The sequence below is a fragment of the Nyctereutes procyonoides genome, unplaced genomic scaffold (assembly GCF_905146905.1).
Source record: "Nyctereutes procyonoides isolate TBG_1078 unplaced genomic scaffold, NYPRO_anot_genome, whole genome shotgun sequence".
Classification (NCBI taxonomy): Eukaryota; Metazoa; Chordata; class Mammalia; order Carnivora; family Canidae; genus Nyctereutes; species Nyctereutes procyonoides.
The window spans coordinates 57,172,226-57,189,602 of record NW_026575049.1 but is presented as its reverse complement, the minus strand read 5'-3'; the positions used below and the strand labels follow the sequence as shown (position 1 = coordinate 57,189,602).

The window sequence follows — 17,377 nt, the reverse complement described above, 5'->3', positions numbered from 1 at the left end:
TTAAATCCTGTATCCCCATACAAGATTATCATTACTTGGGTCTTTTGCTGTCTAGTCTTATCAGTCAAATCTACATGAAATCTCAGAGTATTCTTGTAGAGAAATCATCAGGTTTACCGTAAAAAGATGCCAGATAATTCAATTTTCTCTGTTACCTTTAGATATAAGATTTCTGACATCTTATTAAGTGAGAAATGGTAATAGTTCTACTTAATTATTTTCCAATTAAAGGAAGATATTTCATAAGGGATTTTTTTTTTTTGAAGTAAGCTCTACACCCAACGTGGGGCTTGAACTCACAACCCTGAAATCAAGAGTCACATGCTCTACCAACTGAGCCAACCAGGCACCCTAAAGAAAGATATTTCAGTTCAGATATGATAATGTAACACAAGAAAGGCACAACACTCTTTTTTTAGGTCAGCTTGTCTGTTTTTAATATAAATCTGATATTCCTTCTTACTCTCTGCTAAAACATCCAGAATAAGGGTCAGAATGCAGTGATGTTCTCCTTTCCTACAGCTGTTCAGTTTTAGAATTTTTTAAATCAACAAACCCCAGCAATGTTAATGTTCCCTGAATTTCAGTATGTTGGAAAAAGAACATTGGATGTCTGTAAACCAGTTGACATAAGAAAGATCACATTCCACCACTGGCAAATTTAAAATTCCTTTTATCCTGTCTGTCATTAAAGCAGTCTTTGGAAAACAGTTGAAACAGAAGTATCTAAACAAGACAACATGTGCATGCTGCAACCACTCAGCTTTGTTTTAGCTAAGTGTCCATTTTTACATTGCTTTCAGTTCATTTCTTTTTAATCATTAAAAACAGCTGTGTTTACCAAGCTAGCAAAGAAATAGGTCAAATTAAAAGCTTAAATGAATCACGACTGTTCCTAATAGCAGTCAAAAAAGTTAAAAAGCTGTACGTCCATTGCATTCTCTTTAATGGATGATACTTGTCAGTTTGTCAGAACTTTGATTATTTACAAGATGATGGCAAACCTTGAGAAGGAGTATCGTTATTAAGGCTATGTACAATATGCTGTTAAGTCTTTATTCACGTCGTTTCCCTGACTCCTAAATTGCAGTTACAAAAGGTGTAACAGTTTTTTATATTTGAATCTTATTAAAATATAACCCAAGAATATTAGTGACTCTAATGAGCATTTTAATTTTTATGCCGATACCTACTTTAGTTATAACACTTTCATTTATAGAATTTTTCTGCAAAATGCTACCTTTTTTTTAATAAAGTCACCTAAAAAGCCCTTCAAAATACCTTAAAGTGTTATAAATACATATTTCTGTGTCATTTTTGCTTGCATTAGGGTGCCTCCTTATCTTTTAGTCCTAACAGAGCTTAGTGTTAGCTTTTCTCTTTTGCCTAGCCAACCTTTTGCAAAATAAAATGGATACAATTGCTCATGTCATCTTTTGAAAAAATAAATATTTTTGTGGTACTTTGAACAATGCACCAGAATTCAAATGAACCCAAAAAATAATTCTCTATTTTCTTTGTTAAAGTTTAAGAAAATAATGAAGTTTTAAAGTTTCTTTAGATTGTTTTAAACATTCCCTGGGTACCCTAGTTTTTGTTGATCTATATTACTAGAATACTTTTTTAGAATGTGCATTTTCCTAAGTCACTTTTCTTCTGAAATGAAGTCTTTTTATTTAAAAAGTTAAAATAGAGGATTGAAAAGCTTGTAGATTTTCATCATGGCCCACCACTAGCCCTAATTTTAAAGATAAACCTTTACAGCTTAATTAGGAAAATTTTTCTTTCAGTAAGTACTTCTAATCAGTTCCTGTGTTTATAGGACTTTAGCCAATTCAAGCTTTCAAAATACATGTTTTCCTCATCATTGTCTTCAGTCCTTTCCAAGTATTTTAAAGTGTCAAAGTACATATTTCATATTTCATTATCACTCAGCAGCATGAGAATAATAGCTTTAGTATAGCATACATAGCTGAAACTCAGACATTCATTTCTGTCCTTAATTTTCAACATTTAACTCCCATCTGTTCTTCTCCCTTTTTTCTTTCATTTTTCTGTTTCTGTTTTTCCTCATGCTCTGACATTAAAGTGGTTGCACTGAAAAGACTGCCCTTTTTGAGGAACAGACCGAAGGATAAAGACAAAATGAAGGCCTGCTACCGTCGTTCCATGTGTAAGACTTTATGACAGTTCAGCTTCTTTCAAATGACTACACTGGCTTCCATTACTAATTTTTCACTAACCTTTCTCTGGACTGTGCCACTTTTCTTATTTTGCAAAGTGCAGTCTTCCTCTAATGCAAGGAGCTGGAAGGATATTTTTTTTCAAAACTGGCACTGAATTTGCATCCTATGTATGTTCACTGATACATACATGCATATGTTTAGTCATACATGTAATATACTTAAAATTTCCACTGCCTTCTAAAAGTTGGCAGGGAAAAAAAAAAAACACCTTTAATTTTCTATGCCATAGAGATTTTTTTCCCAAATAAATTTACTTAAAATACAACAAAACCTTTAGCATTAGGAATTTATTTTCTTAATGAACTAACTTAAATAAATAAATAAATAAAATGGCCTGTAACCCTTGAAAACGTTTGTCATTCTTTATATATTAATACTGTTTTTTTAAGTGGTATGGGTAATTACATAATCACATTAAATATCTGTCACTTTGGATATCATCTCTTTCAGGTTTTTATTGAATGGTATACTTATTTGATTCATAAAATGAATGATTTCTTCAGTAACCTGCTCTGACCAAGGACTCTTTGTCATTTTCAATAATGATGCTGTATAAGAACTGCTCTCCATCTTACCTTTATTCATTCCATTTCTGTCATCACAAAACCACATTATGAAGGCTTCTAATTATATTGCACATCACTGCGCAAAAGCATGGCAGTTGTACAGAGTAAAATTCCTTTTCCTATCTTTAAAGGGGGTGGAGGTGGGATAAAAATATTTACTGAAATTTATCAGCCTTTGGCCTACTCATTTCATTCAGCTGAATGCATGTCATAATTCGAATGACCTTGTGGTTATAGTCTTTGATACTCACTTGCATTAATCCATAGACAAAAAACAGATCATTTATAATACAAGATAGAAATAAGAACAGATACATTAACCATGCTGATTCATTTGCTTTCATTTGCATCCCAGCCATGAATGACCTGGTGCAGTCCATGGTCCTAGCAGGAGGACAGTGGACAGGTAGTACTGAGAATTTGGAGGTTCCTGATGATATTTCAACGGGTAAAAGGAGAAAAGAATTGGGAGCTATGGCCTTCTCTACTACAGCCATCAACTTTTCAACTGTCAACTCTTCTACAGGCTTCAGATCCAAGCAGTTGATTAATAATAAAGGTATAGGCCGTCTGCTCTTTGCACTGTGGTGTAACTGTTGGCAACAGGAATTTTAATTTGACCTTTCCTTGTGTACTTTTTTGACAGCAACAACCTGAAATAATTTATCAAAACAGTCTGGATTTGATTTGAGAGAATTTTCAAATCACTTCAAAAATTTAAAACATCATACAAATAATTAAAATCTTTCCTAGGCCTTCCATAATAAACAGCTAATGAACTAACAAGAAAAGGAAAAGTAAGCCAACTAAAGAGTAAGAAAGGGAAGAAGTGATGATAGAAGCTTTAAAAAAAAAAAAAAAACCCAAAACTGAAAACACTACAACTTCAAACAGAACCACGTAGAGCAACCCAGGCTCTTGCTTTGCTTTGCAGGGTCCTTGGGGAGACTCTTTCACTGCTTCCGGTGTTAAGCAAGTCAACCCTCATCACAACTATTCTGTTTCTTATTCCTAGTTCCAGTTTCTGGTTGAGTCTATGAAATATGTTAAATCAAGATGTATTATATGTGATTGAAAAAGAATATCCGTATCTGCATAAATGACATTTTATAATGTTTTTTTTTTGTTTAAAAATGTTTTTATATCCATTTTGCTATTTTATGTAGATACTACATCCTTTGAAGACATAAGTCCACAAGGTATTAGTGATGATTCTAGTACGGGATCAAGAGTTCATGGTAAGATATAAACTTTATTTAGAGAGTACCTATTACATACAGAATGGGAATGCTGAGGCTCTGGCATTGATTTGGTGAATGTGGCATTGCCAGCAAGCATGTTTTCTCTAACCTGCATCTCATCTCTACTGCTGCCATTTCTCCAAACCTAATACTCCCTTTTGCCCCTTTTAAGGTTATTGCTTCATCTAAGTAGTCTCTGTTTTGGTCAAGGTCATTTATAAAGTATGCCTGCACAGTGTGCTCAAAGGTAATTTTGTTGCCATTTTGGTATAAGGTTAAAGTTATGAGAAACACATTTACCATTGGTTTAAAAAATACTTATTTTGGTAAAGGATGAACTCTGAGAAACCACAATTTCTGCAGTGTTGAACATTTCAGATTTTTAAGTTTCTGGAGACATCTACAAAACCATATCTTGCCAAACTAAACTACTAACAAATGGATAACATGTTGAGGGAATTTTATATATAAGCAGGATTTTAAGAAATAAGGTAGGGTCATGTTAACTCTGCAATTGTTTCCCTTGTACGGATAGGAATGGAGGACATTAACTGTGCAGATGCTCATGTTCCTCCTGTTCGTGGCATCTCTGCAGTGTGCAGGGTTCCTTGTCTGATCTGTTGTAAGTGACCTAATCACTAGCACTTTTTTTTTTCTTTTTTGGTGTGTCATTTTACTCCACCAAAACAATTCTGGTATCCATTTAGAAATCATTTCCAAATATAAATATGTACTTCTTTTCTTTGAGTCTGAACTAGTGTTTCAGAAGTGTCTAATTTTAAAGTGTCTAACTGAACTATCTGGAAATGTATTTGCTCTCTAATCTGTAAGAGTCAGCTCTGTGGGCATGCTCAGCCTGTGATAGTATGCATGATGGCTTCCTCAAAGCATTCTGTGATCAGAATGTAAAAGCTCAATGTCATTAGCCAAAACTTCCAATGTATAGAAGTTTTATCACACTGTCTCCTGATTTTTTCATTTAGCTTCAAGACCAGCCAGCCTTGATAGCAGCAGAACATCCACTAGCAATAGTAATAATAATGCTTCACTCCATGAAGTCAAAGGTATGCTGTAGGTAAATTTATTAATATTGTTCATCCATTTCCAGATTTTATAGTTAGAAGATTGATGAAATTTCTGGGGTAAAGTACGAAATCCAGATCATCTAAGTTTGGAACATAGTTCACACATTTTATATTTTAATACAATGTATACAATGTATATAAATGTAAAAACAGGAGCAGTTATTTTGGTTTCCATTTTGCATCTTCACAGACAAAATATTTTTATGTAATTTTTAGCTTCAAAAATATCTTTAGGTCCTTATTTTTCTTATGTTTTGTCTTTGTCTTGAAAATGGTTGTCCATTTCTCGTGAGGCATGTATGTTGAACTCACGTTACAGAAACTGTTTTAGAAATAATTTTAGCTTAATTTATTCTTGAAATAAGGGGAAATCATTTTTTAATTCAAGAAGATAGTTGTGTTTGTGTATAATAAAAGACAAATGGATGCACATAACTTATATAAAGCATTACCTCAAGATTTTTTTTCTTAATTTTTTAATATGCCTTCCAAGGTGAGGTTTTTATGCAAACGTCTAGAGGCCTTTTTTCCTCTAAGGTGTACTGCCTACTTGGATTCAGGAATTGTTTAATAAATTATTAAAGTTAGTTAAAGTAGTTATTCTCTGTAGCCCAGAATTGTCAAATTATAACAAATACATGTGTTCCGTTGCTTTTTATATTATAAAATCATTTTGTCTCAGTTGTTATTTTATCATTAATGCTATGACTCTGTTACAGTGCTCTGAGAAATCTGATCTCAAAGAAGGGATTTTTTTTTCATTTTTATAATCATGTTCTTATACCCAGTAGAAAATTTTAGTCTGAAAATATGAAATATTTCTTTTCTGATTTGAAAATTTAAGAAAATCTTCCATTTTTAAAATGTTATATAACTTGAGCCAAATTCTTTCATGACCCCCTTTACTTTCTATGATTAGGAAACCATGGAAAGTTGTATTTCCATCTTGATACTACATCTGTAGTTTGCTATCAATTAGAATCCACATGAAGAATAGCATAAACATTAGGGAGCTTTTTTCCAGAACTAGTAATTTGCATTCTGTACAGTTGATCAAGCTCAGTTGAGTCTTTTTTTTTTTTTTTTTTTTTTTTTTAAGATTTTATGTATCCGCTCACGAGCAACACAGAGAGAGGAGGCAGAGACACAGGCAGAGGGAGAAGCAGGCTCCATGCAAGGAGCCTGATGTGGGAATCGATTCCCAGGAATCAATCCCAGGATCACACCCTGGGCTGCAGGCAGTGCTAAACCACTGCGCCACCAGGGCTGCCCTCAGTTGAGTCTTTTAAGGCTATATAGTCACATACCAAAAGTGAAAAGAAGGAACAATCAGAGATGATTCGGACATTAATGAATAAAATACAAAACATATTTGATTTTGTATTTTTACTAGAATTTGCTAAGTAACTATATCATATCTCTATTGGTTTTCCTTTATATGCCTACTATTTAAATCTTAGAAAAAACTTCTTTAAGGTTATTCATTCAGGATGAGCAGAGATACCTTCAAATAAAGAATGAAAATTTCATAGACAATTAGAATTTTTTAACTTCTGAATTTTTATTCTGGTTTTAACATTCTGAAATAATTTAACATTAATATAATCATGTTTTGTTCTAAGTTGTGAAAGTTACCTAAACCTGAATTTTAAAAAATGTATTATTTACTTATTTTTTTTATTCACTTATTCATCCAGATATATTGAGTGCCTGCTTTGTAGTTTAGCTCTGAGTGTAGAGGAGAAAGCAAGTACTTGCCCTTGTAGAACTTAAAATATTTGTCAAAATGAGACAAGACTAGGGTAGACAATGTTAGACTGATGAAAGATTAACACAGTTTACTAGCCATTTCTAAATAAAGTTTGAAATTCAGTTTAGCTATTTGTAAGAATCCAGTCAACAAATGTTATTACTTAAATATTTTTTATCTCATTTCTGTTACTGAACTGTTAACACACCATTTACTCCAAAAGCAGGTGCAGTTAATATCCAAAGCAGGCCACAAAGCCACAGCAGTGGAGAATTTAGCCTGCTTCATGATCATGAGGCTTGGTCCAGCAGTGGTAGCAGTCCAATCCAGTACTTGAAAAGACAGACCAGATCAAGTCCAATGCTCCAGCACAAAATGCCTGAATCATTAGAGAGTCGAGCACATCACAAAATCAAAACTGGTTCCCCTGGAAGTGAAGTTGTTACTCTACAGCAGTTTTTAGAAGAAAGCAACAAGCTTACCTCAATACAGGTTAGTCTTATCTGCTGGGACTTTAATTTAGATTGACACTGCAAGTTAAACTTCTGTGACTGAACTATAGAGCTTCTTTTTAAGTTAAGGGGTGCTTCCAAGCAATTTTATATCACACAGTCTAACATATCAGGAAAGTAAAAGCTTGGCTGCATTCACTAATTTGTGATATATTTTTTAACAGATAAAATCCTCAAGTCAAGAAAATCTTTTAGATGAAGTAATGAAAAGTTTGTCTGTTTCTTCTGACTTTTTGGGAAAAAACAAACCAGTTAGCTGTGGTCTGGCCAGGTCGGTAAGTGGAAAAACCCCAGGAGACTTCTACGATAGACGGACAAGTAAGCCTGAACAATTTGTGAGACCTGGTCCTCGAAAGACTGAAGATGCCTACTTGATTAGCTCTCCAGGAAAACCTACACTAGGCACTCAAGGAAAGATAAAATTAGTAAAAGAAACTTCTCTATCACGACAATCAAAAGATAGTAATCCTTATGCCACTTTACCTCGTGCAAGCAGTGTGATCTCTACTGCTGAAGGAACTACTCGAAGGACAAGCATCCATGATTTTTTGACCAAGGACAGTAGACTACCTATATCAGTTGATTCACCACCAGCTACTGCTGATAGCAGCATCACTGCAGCATCTAGTGAGTACCTTTTACACCAGTGGTCCTCTCATACACTTCATACTCCAATCCATGCTGTAGGTTCTCATGCACAAAATGATTTAGCTACAGATAAACCCAAGTCTCTGTTTGTCCAGGCTAGAAACTCAAGAACAGAAAAGTCACATTTTCAAAACCAAACTTTTGCCATTATTAGTATGTCTAATGATGCATTTGGAATATCAGCTAAAGATAGTGTACAGTCGTTTACTGTGGCTCATCAATCTCAGCCATTTTTATCCCTGAATACAGAACTAGTTAGTAACATAAGTGGGTTACCTCCCAGGCCAATCACCAGAGTAACTGACCAGGCTTCTGCCTCTTTGGATAAAGCTACAAAGAAAGATAATGAACAGTTATCTGAGAGTCAGAGCCCTAGTAGCAGTAACCCACAGTCTTCTGCAGATAGCAATAATCTTAGTACTCCTGCATGCTTCTATCCTGATGACACAGAAGCTGCATTGTTGGTTTCTGAAGATAATCAGACTGTTTGGTATGAATATGGTTGTGTATAATCAAAACTGCACAATATAATACTGATGTGACTTGATATGCACTGTGCTTCTCTAATCTGATTTGAAGAGCTGCTGTTGAAAAGTATAATTTGGCTAGGCTTATATTTTTATTTTTGAATTGTGGCATAGTATTTACTTGTACATGATGGCATGTATGTAAATATCAATGTGTAACCACACCAAAGCCTGCATGATATATTAATTGCATTGTACATTTTCTGCATGACTTAAAATACCTTAACAATACATGCTCCTCTTTCACATTTCTTGTCACCCGATAAGAGATTGTTACTTTGATACCTGGAAGCACCTTAAAATAGTTGCATGCTATAATTATCAAGAAGGCATCTCCAAGTCATAATTACTTCATTGCTCCCAAAAAAGAATGCTCATTTTCTCCCTCCCTCCTTTTTTGCTCCTCTTCCTTCCCTCTTTTCCTTTCACTCCTTTTCTCCCCCAGAATGTGCACTTCATATTGCACATGTACAGTGTTAAGGAAACTATGTAAAAAAGATGTCATTTTCTTTTGCCATTTAACTATGTCTTCTGTCCTGCTGTTTTATTTTCAAAGAAATAGTAACTCCATTAACACTTTCTGCAGCAATTAACTACTGCCCAATTTATATAATTGTTCAGATTTAAAACATTGTTGATATTCATAAATTTAGTGTAATTCTTTAAAAACCCCATCAGATTTACATTTTACTTATATAGTGACTAGGAGCATTTGTATTGTTTCCTCATTTTCCTTCATCTGATAAATGTAAGAGCTCAAGGACCATCTTTCCTTCAAGATGACGTTTTTTACTTGGAATCAGTTAATACATTAGTTTTGCCAGCTCTTTTTTTTATATAAATTCAAAGAAATAAATCAAATAATACTCAATGTGTTGGAAATTTGCATTTTTACTTCTGTTCAAAAAGGGTAGTAAGTTTACAAAGTAGTGAGGATTGTTGCTTCTATAATATATCTATTAAATTATATGTGTGTGTCCTTAAAACAGCTTTTTAAATGAGTACATTCTACTAAAATAAAATTAACATTAGAATTTAAATAAACAAGTGTGTTTTTAGTGGAACAAATTTTAGAACTACAAATAAATATAAACTTTTAGCTAAAGAAATAACCATAATAAGATAAAATGTTTTCTAACTCTGACTCCAGTGTCATAAACTTTAAAATTATCTTGCTGTGTTCATAACACTTTTAAAGCAGAATCAGCTAAACTCGAATCTGTAACTCCCAGAACTTAAAAAAACAAAATAAAACAAAACAAAGCCATAACCCTGATTCACTTACTTCTAGAGTTGTGTGTGTTAGCCCTTTCTCTGGAATGTTTTTGCTGTTTTGATTCAGCCTAAATATTACTGCTAATAAACTCAGCCTGGTATCTGAAAAGGAATTTTTTGAAATGTAACTTTCTAAATGGGGAGAAAGTTACTGTTTTATAAATGTTGTTATATTAAATTATTATTGTTAATGGGCCGAAGAAATAGAATCTATAGAGAATCTTTGCTTAATGAAATTTCTGTCCTTTAAATTAAGCCATTCTCAAGAACTTAAACAAGATCATTGTGGGGGCTAAAGCTTCTCCATTTTTATTTTATTCTTTTATTCATGAGAGACACACAGAGAGAGGCAGAGACATAGGCAGAGGGAGAAGCAGCCTCACCACAGGGAGCCCGATGTGGGACTCCATCCCAGGCCCCAGGATCACGCCCTGAGCGAAAGGCAGATGCTCAACCACTGAGCCACCCAGGCATCCCTCCATTTTTATTTTTGACTTTTATTTTCTCACAGCCAGCTATTAACTAAAAATGGTTCTACTGCAGATAATCACATAAGCACAATCAGAAAATTTTCTTATTTTTTAGTGCCACCTAATATATTTTGACCATGATACATCTATCTTATTTTATTGTCTGTTGTTTCATCGTCAGTCCTAACATTAAAAATGTTTTTGGCATCTCTTCTTTTTTTTTATTACCTAATAATAAAATTTAATGGTAAATATAAATGAGATTAGATGGGGGCCAAGTGATTAAAATGTAATAATTAGTGTTCTTTTCCACTTTGAATCAAGAATTATTTCATAACCACTTCAACTCTTTAGATATAACTCTGGCCACACACTTTAAATTTAAAGTATTAAACTTATATATGCAAAATACATTGAGAGATCCTGTGCTATTATATTAAAATTGTGTGGTTATTTTAAAGGAAAGAAGTATTTCCAACACAAGTTGCTATAGTTTATAGTATAGTATATATGTTTTCAAAAGGAGCATACCATACACACTGTATATGTAAGACAGATCCATTCCATGTCCGTGTGTCTTGAGGATTGTCTGTGAGAATACAGTCTCGACTTCCTCCAGGAAGTTTCATCTGCCATGAAGTCAGAAAATTTTTTCAAAATAGCAGTTTCTTATGTTTCTTTATAGCACTTGGAATCAAATTTTTAGCATGGGAATAACCTTAAAATTCATATAGAGCCAGTGTTTCCCAAACTTTAAAAAATCAACATACTGCTTACTTTAAGTCTTAAAAAGATGCACCAGTATTTTAGCTTTTTTATTATTGTTTTTAAAGATAAAAATTAAACAACTCTGACTCAGTTGAGCAGCTGCACTTTGTTCCTCCAATATCCTATGACTTTATAAAGGATTACTTGGAAAACTACTTGGAGATTCAGTACCTTGATTTTAGGTGAAACTCAGAGTTTTCACATTCCTGTCCTGAGTTTCTAGAAATCATACCCTTATTATTTGCATGACATTGTAAACTGACATTATTAGGCATTGGGTCCCCTTTGACCAAAGTAGTTTTAGCTGTAATAGTGAAAGTAGGCATATTATCTGCCTATAAAATTTTTCTCAGTAAAGAAAACAAATACTTCATTGTGGATGTTTCTGTGGCTGCATGCAAGATTATTTTGTATTTTAAAACTATTTGTGACCATTTAGTAAATAAACATAGTGAGTAAACCTATCTGACGCTACTAAAAGGACACAAGTATATTATTTCTGGCTTTTAAAATACAATAATCAGTCTTTAATAAGGTGTCCTTCAGATTAATAAATTTCCCAGAGTTAGATGCTTTCTCCTTGCCCTACTCAACAAGAGTTCGTTAGTTTCTTAATTTCATGAATTATATGTTTAACCTTTGATTAAATAACATGAAATGCTTTTCTCCTGCAGATGTGGACAAAGTACAAGAAAGCAGAAATTCAAAAAGCAGGTCTAGGGAGCAACAAAGCTCCTAATTCTATTACCCACTACATGACATGTGGGCCAAGTGGTGAGTTTCTTGCTTAAAATGTAAATGAGATTTAATCTCATTTATACAAACTAACCGTGTTACGTATAAGAACAAGTGCACATTGCATTAACAGATGTAAATATTGCTTGCTTATTTCATGACTTTCTGTCCTACATACTAGTCAAGCAAGATTTATTGATCGCTATAAGTTTTTGCCTGTCAGTGCAGGAAACAAACCTTTAAAAAATTTTTTTTCTTAATTTAATTTTACTAGTGAGTAATGTTTTAGGAATCCCTTTTTTAATTTGAAGTCTTTTTTTTTTTTTGGTAGAATACAGTTTTCCCACAATGTAATTGTGAATAAACAAGGAATAACCTTTTCTATGAAGAGCCACTCAAAGAAAAATTGTCTCTTTCTGTCACTTTCTCATTTCTATAGAAGAAATATCTGGTGCATGTTGTTCTTACAGTGGCTGCTCTGTATTTTAACTCTCTCTTCAAGCTTTTCTTATATTTTCTCTTTCTACCTTCCAACTAAATACAGAGAGAAAAGTGTCCTTCAGTTTCTCAGTGTGAAGCCTTTATTTCTGAAGTAACAAGACACCCAACTATAGGAATCATTTTAAAAATCTTTAAGGAGACTTTAAACAATCCTTCGTGACTAGAGCAGGCAAGAAATACAAAACCTTCATTCCTTCCTTGAATCAAGGAGCACTACTGGAGTCAACTGCCAAAATTTTTAGAAGGTTTTAGGACTTACTATACATTGTTAAGATCTACCGAATAAAGGATGTTCTCTCACTAAGGACCAAGTGTATTAGGATTTCAAGAAGTACTCCAAGAACAATCTACTTCTTTCGTCATTTGTTTATGAATTTATCCATGTTTGCTTAATGCTTCTGCTAAGTATTAGCCAAATTCTAGCCATTTATATTTAGTTGTGTAAATCTAAATTAAATGCTGTAGTATGTTGTGGAATGTACTATATATCAAGATACAGAGAACATTGTTTTGGCATGTCAGAGCCTTATTTGGTTAGCAGACTGCATGTGTTGGTATTCTTTCTTTTTTTTTTAACCAATTATTTTGATGCACTGCAAAAGAAATTCAGTTTATAAGATAAATCTGAAAAATAGGAGCTATAAAAAATTTACAGTAATATTAATCTTTCTGTATTCCCTATTAAGCAACACTAAGCATTCACACATGGATCCAAGATAATTAAAAAGAGTGTTTTTCTGAAACTTTTTTAGTAAGGTGGTTTTCCAGCAAATCACATTCCCAAGATAATGCTGTTGTGTTTAAATTCATTTCCCTTCTTTAATATTGGGTTATGTATGTGTGTTTGTTTTTTACATGAGAGCTGACTGTTGCTTAAGAAGTTTTCTTATGGCAAAAAAAAAAAAGTGTAAATAATTTACTATGATCTGCATTTTGCCAAGAACTCATTTATTTTTAAGGTTATCACGTATTAATAAGAAATTTTCTGTTTTCGTCCTTTATAATATTACATTAAAGTTGGTAACTGTTATTGGTACTTTTGAAATATTTGTATGCATTTGTTAAACTTAAACATTTGAAAGAAGCACAAAAAAAGTAGATTTAGTTAACCCAGGGAAACATCAGTTTTTTTGTAGCTTCAATTTTATATCACAGTTTTATTTTCTTATGAAATCAAAAATGCATTGATACTTATTAATGCAAATTCATTATTTAACATAAATATCAGAATAATCTTAAAGGTCTGAAGTCAGAAAGAAAATGACTTTTTTATTTTAACAGTATACTTCTTAGGCTCTCATTACCAGCTCTAAAAATCTTTTTGGAATAATTCCATATTCGTAGTGTGTGGTTTAGGAACTATGTTTCATCACTAACCTAGTAGCCCTGAGAAATGTGTGTGTCTCTCTCCCTGCCTCCCTTCCCTCTTTCTCTCCTCTCCCCTTTCCCTCTCTCCCTCTCCTTCTCTCTTTTTGGTAGGCCAGTTAGCAGTATTGTGTTCAGAGTCTACTTTCAGAAAGACTATTAATGAAAAGAAAGACCGCATGTATAGTTGACCAGAAATTAAAAAGGAATTTAGAGAACTTGGACTTACTTAACTTAATGCCACCATTAACTTAGGTTTTGCCGCCAAATAATGCTGTAAAATTAAATCATTTTTAAATTCTTGGATGAAAGGTGCTATGTAAATGTAAATACAAAGGATTCTTACTAAAATACAACTATTGCACAACAGACATATTTTAAACGTATTCTCTAGACTTTGAAACATCTCTCTCCATTGTGACTCCCCAGATTCAAGTATCAAATTGATAATGGGCATCATGGCAGTCTGGAGATACTTGCATGTAAAAAATGTAAATTCATTTTTAGGTGGGTAAATTGAAAGTAAATATAGAAGTTATGTTTTAGCTAAATACAGTAAGTGGGTAACTTAGATTTATATTAACTAGCATCTAATTTGCACAACTAGGACACATCCCAGGACAGTTACTGAAAGTTGGAATTTAATGAATAGGAAGTGGCCCAGTAAGGGTGACTCATACCACACCTTGACCTCTCCAGAACACTAATGTCCTAAAATAGAGAACCTGTTGACTTAAGCAGCACATTATTGCTTCACACAGAACATGTTTAGGGGTGGCCTATATAGTATTGAGTCTGAGGATGAGGAGGCTGACCTTGAGAAAGTGCAGTTAGAGACAACCAAGGGAACACTCGAGACAGCAAAAGTAGGAATATTCTCAATTATATTCATCACCTTTTCCATACCATTTCAAGAAAGGACTAGATAATAACCTCATGAATATTTTACATTCTCCAAAAGATTGAGAAGCAAACTTAGTAGGAAGTCACTCCTTTCCCTTAAGGTAAACTGCTTCTGCCAAACAAAATTGTATGGTTACCTAGGAACCTACTGGGCCACTTTCCTGACTAGGGCCTGACATGCTTTTTGTCTGGCTGTCTTCTAAATCAACACCTAACCCCCTAGGAAACTGAAGAATTAATATACAGGGTAATAGCTTCAGCAAAGAGCTCCAACAAAGTGCTTCAGATCTGACCATGTGGAAAGGTTTGGTCCATGTTTTTGAACTGGTGGTTACCAAAGAGTTCATGTAACAGGTTTGTATGTAGCACCTTTCATGCAAGGCATGGTAAGAGCCTATTAAAAAAAAAAAATCACTGTGCATACTATGGAATTGCAGCCACCTCACAAATGAAGTATTACAGCCTGCACTGTCTTAACAGTTTATGTCAGGAAGTAAAAAAGATACTGTACCAAATCTGGAATTACAATGAGGAGTAATAATGTATGCTCAATGACTTTGTATTTTAAGTTACTTTTATGAGAAAAGTGAATTCTTGTGTTTTTCTTTTCTGCTACACTTAGTCCTGAGATGTATTTTTTCTTTAAGCCTTGAATGAGTAATACAAAAGGAGCCCATTTTGTGATATAAACCTTGATGTACATGTTGAGATATTTGGACAAGAGTGAAAATGCCTTAAAAGGAATGCTTATGGATAAAGTTGCACTTACAACACCCTTTAACAAAACCTGATTTTAAATTGTCTTTTTCTTTTCTAAGGGTTCTCTTTCAATGTTTGCCGTTGTACTTATAATTGTTATTAAATACCAAATCAAATAATATAAAAGCTGTAACATTTCCTTTAAAAGTAATGCTACTGAGGGATTTGGAGTTGAATAGCAGTGATGATTTCTTGGTAATACCTGTTGTCAGCCACAGGAATCCAGTTCGTAACAAACCATCATTTGGTTGATTTGTCTTTTTAAAAACATTTCATTTTTCATTTTAGTTTAACTTTATTACTCCTAAAAAAATTAAGTTGGCTTAACATTCACTTAAACTGATTGATATAAAAAGAAATAAAACAGGTGATTTTTATAACAAGTGGCTAATCATTTAAAAAGTGTAACATATAATTTACCTAAATATTATCTTTAGCCTTTCCCTTTGACCTGGAAACCTTCTTTCAGACATAACCTATAACATTGTTGAGATGATTCTGTCTAAATCTTTTAGAGATTAAGTATTGGAAGTTTGGGAAAAGAATGGACTCTCAGTTCTGTCAATCCCATATAGGTTTAAATACAATAATATATTGCACAAAGCAGTGTCTTTCATTTTCATTTATAGCCTTTGGGAGGCAGAATGTTCGAGGCAAACAGCTGTGTATTCTTGGGCAGGTTAGTCTCTCGGAGCCTGTTTTCAGTAGAAGATGGGAAGGGCACTGTCTACTATCCTCAGTGTCTTTGATTCTATTCATTAAACTTTCATTTTATGTTCAAAGCAACCTAAATTTTCCTCCTAGAGAGGTAGTAAACAGCAGGTAAAAAGTAACGTGGCATCTTAGAATGTTATCATTTATGGAAAATCTTACTAATTTCACATCACTTAAATTCTTTATAGAAATTGTCATGAGTAGACTTGTAGTTTCTACTCCTATATATCAAGAAATGACAAGTTTTTACTTACTCTGCCTTTTGTAACAAATTGGCTACACTATCACTACCAGATGGAAGTTACTTTTGAGTAAACAAACAGGAAAAAATGGTTACCTCACTATTCCATTTGATTGTACTGTAAGAAAATGAGTATTTTCATGACTAGATTTCTAGATACTTCTGTAGTGTAGTCTAGACCCTCAACTAATGAAGGCTTTAATTTAACCGAAAAAGTATGTTTCTCACTACACAATTATGAACTAGCTTCTATAGTGCTGACAATCCATAATCCTGAGTTCTTATACTGTATCAGATGCCATAATTGAAGGGCGGGGGGGGGGATGAGTAAAATTTCATATACTCTACAGGACAGAAAAGTTTTTCCACGTTTGTTCACCTTTTTCACCTCTGAAAAAGATTAAACAAGTCTTTCTTTAATCTCACTCTCCAACGATAACCACTATCAATAATTTAATATATTCCTATATTCCTTTTCCCCCCCTCTATGTACAATATAAGTGTAATTGTAGACATGGGATTTTTGGAAGTTGCTTTTTTTAAGTACAGTAAACACCCTAAAGAAGATGTAAGATAGTTAATCTTAGCTAGCCTCAGTTTTGTTGTTAATCTACTCTTTTTTTAAAAAAAGATTTTTTATTTATGCATTCATTCATAACAGACATAGAGAGAGAGGGGCAGAGACACAGGCAGTGGGAGAAACAGGCTCCCTGCAGGGAGCCCAACGCAGGACTCAATCCCGGGACTCCAGAATCGGGCCCTGAGCCAAAGCCAGGCGCCAAACCACTGAGCCACCCAGGGATCCCCTGTTAATCTCTTATTTGTTGAAAGCATTCCTATAGTGAGTATTGGCTCTGAACTCAAACTACCTCAGTGTCTTTTTAAAAGCAGCCCTTTATAGGGTACCTGACTGGCTCAGTCAGTTGAACATGTGACTCTGGATCTCAAGGTTGTGAGTTTGAGCCCTACATTGGTGTAAAGATTACTTAAAAAGTAATAATAATAATAATAAAAAGCAGTTCCTTTGAAAGGAAGTGTTCCTCTTAAAATGATTTAGTCACCAAACCCAGG

At 33.6% G+C, this 17,377-nt stretch overlaps 1 protein-coding gene across 2 annotated transcripts in view; it reads left to right on the top strand.

Annotated features, from left to right (window-relative positions):
* CCDC88A (coiled-coil domain containing 88A) overlaps positions 1–15,383 on the top strand; it is a 127,062-nt gene extending 111,679 nt beyond the window's left edge. The window contains exons 26-33 of one of the 2 annotated variants that reach the window (XM_055328391.1): positions 2,090–2,173; positions 3,168–3,371; positions 3,979–4,050; positions 5,037–5,117; positions 7,112–7,380; positions 7,565–8,027; positions 11,763–11,862; positions 12,368–15,383. In XM_055328391.1, coding sequence (XP_055184366.1) covers positions 2,090–2,173; positions 3,168–3,371; positions 3,979–4,050; positions 5,037–5,117; positions 7,112–7,380; positions 7,565–8,027; positions 11,763–11,827 — 1,238 coding nt within the window. In that variant the 3' untranslated portion in view covers positions 11,828–11,862; positions 12,368–15,383. The remainder of the gene's footprint in view (positions 1–2,089; positions 2,174–3,167; positions 3,372–3,978; positions 4,051–5,036; positions 5,118–7,111; positions 7,381–7,564; positions 8,028–11,762; positions 11,863–12,367) is intronic. The other variant, XM_055328392.1, reaches the window with a different exon arrangement.
* The last annotated feature ends 1,994 nt before the right edge of the window (positions 15,384–17,377 follow it).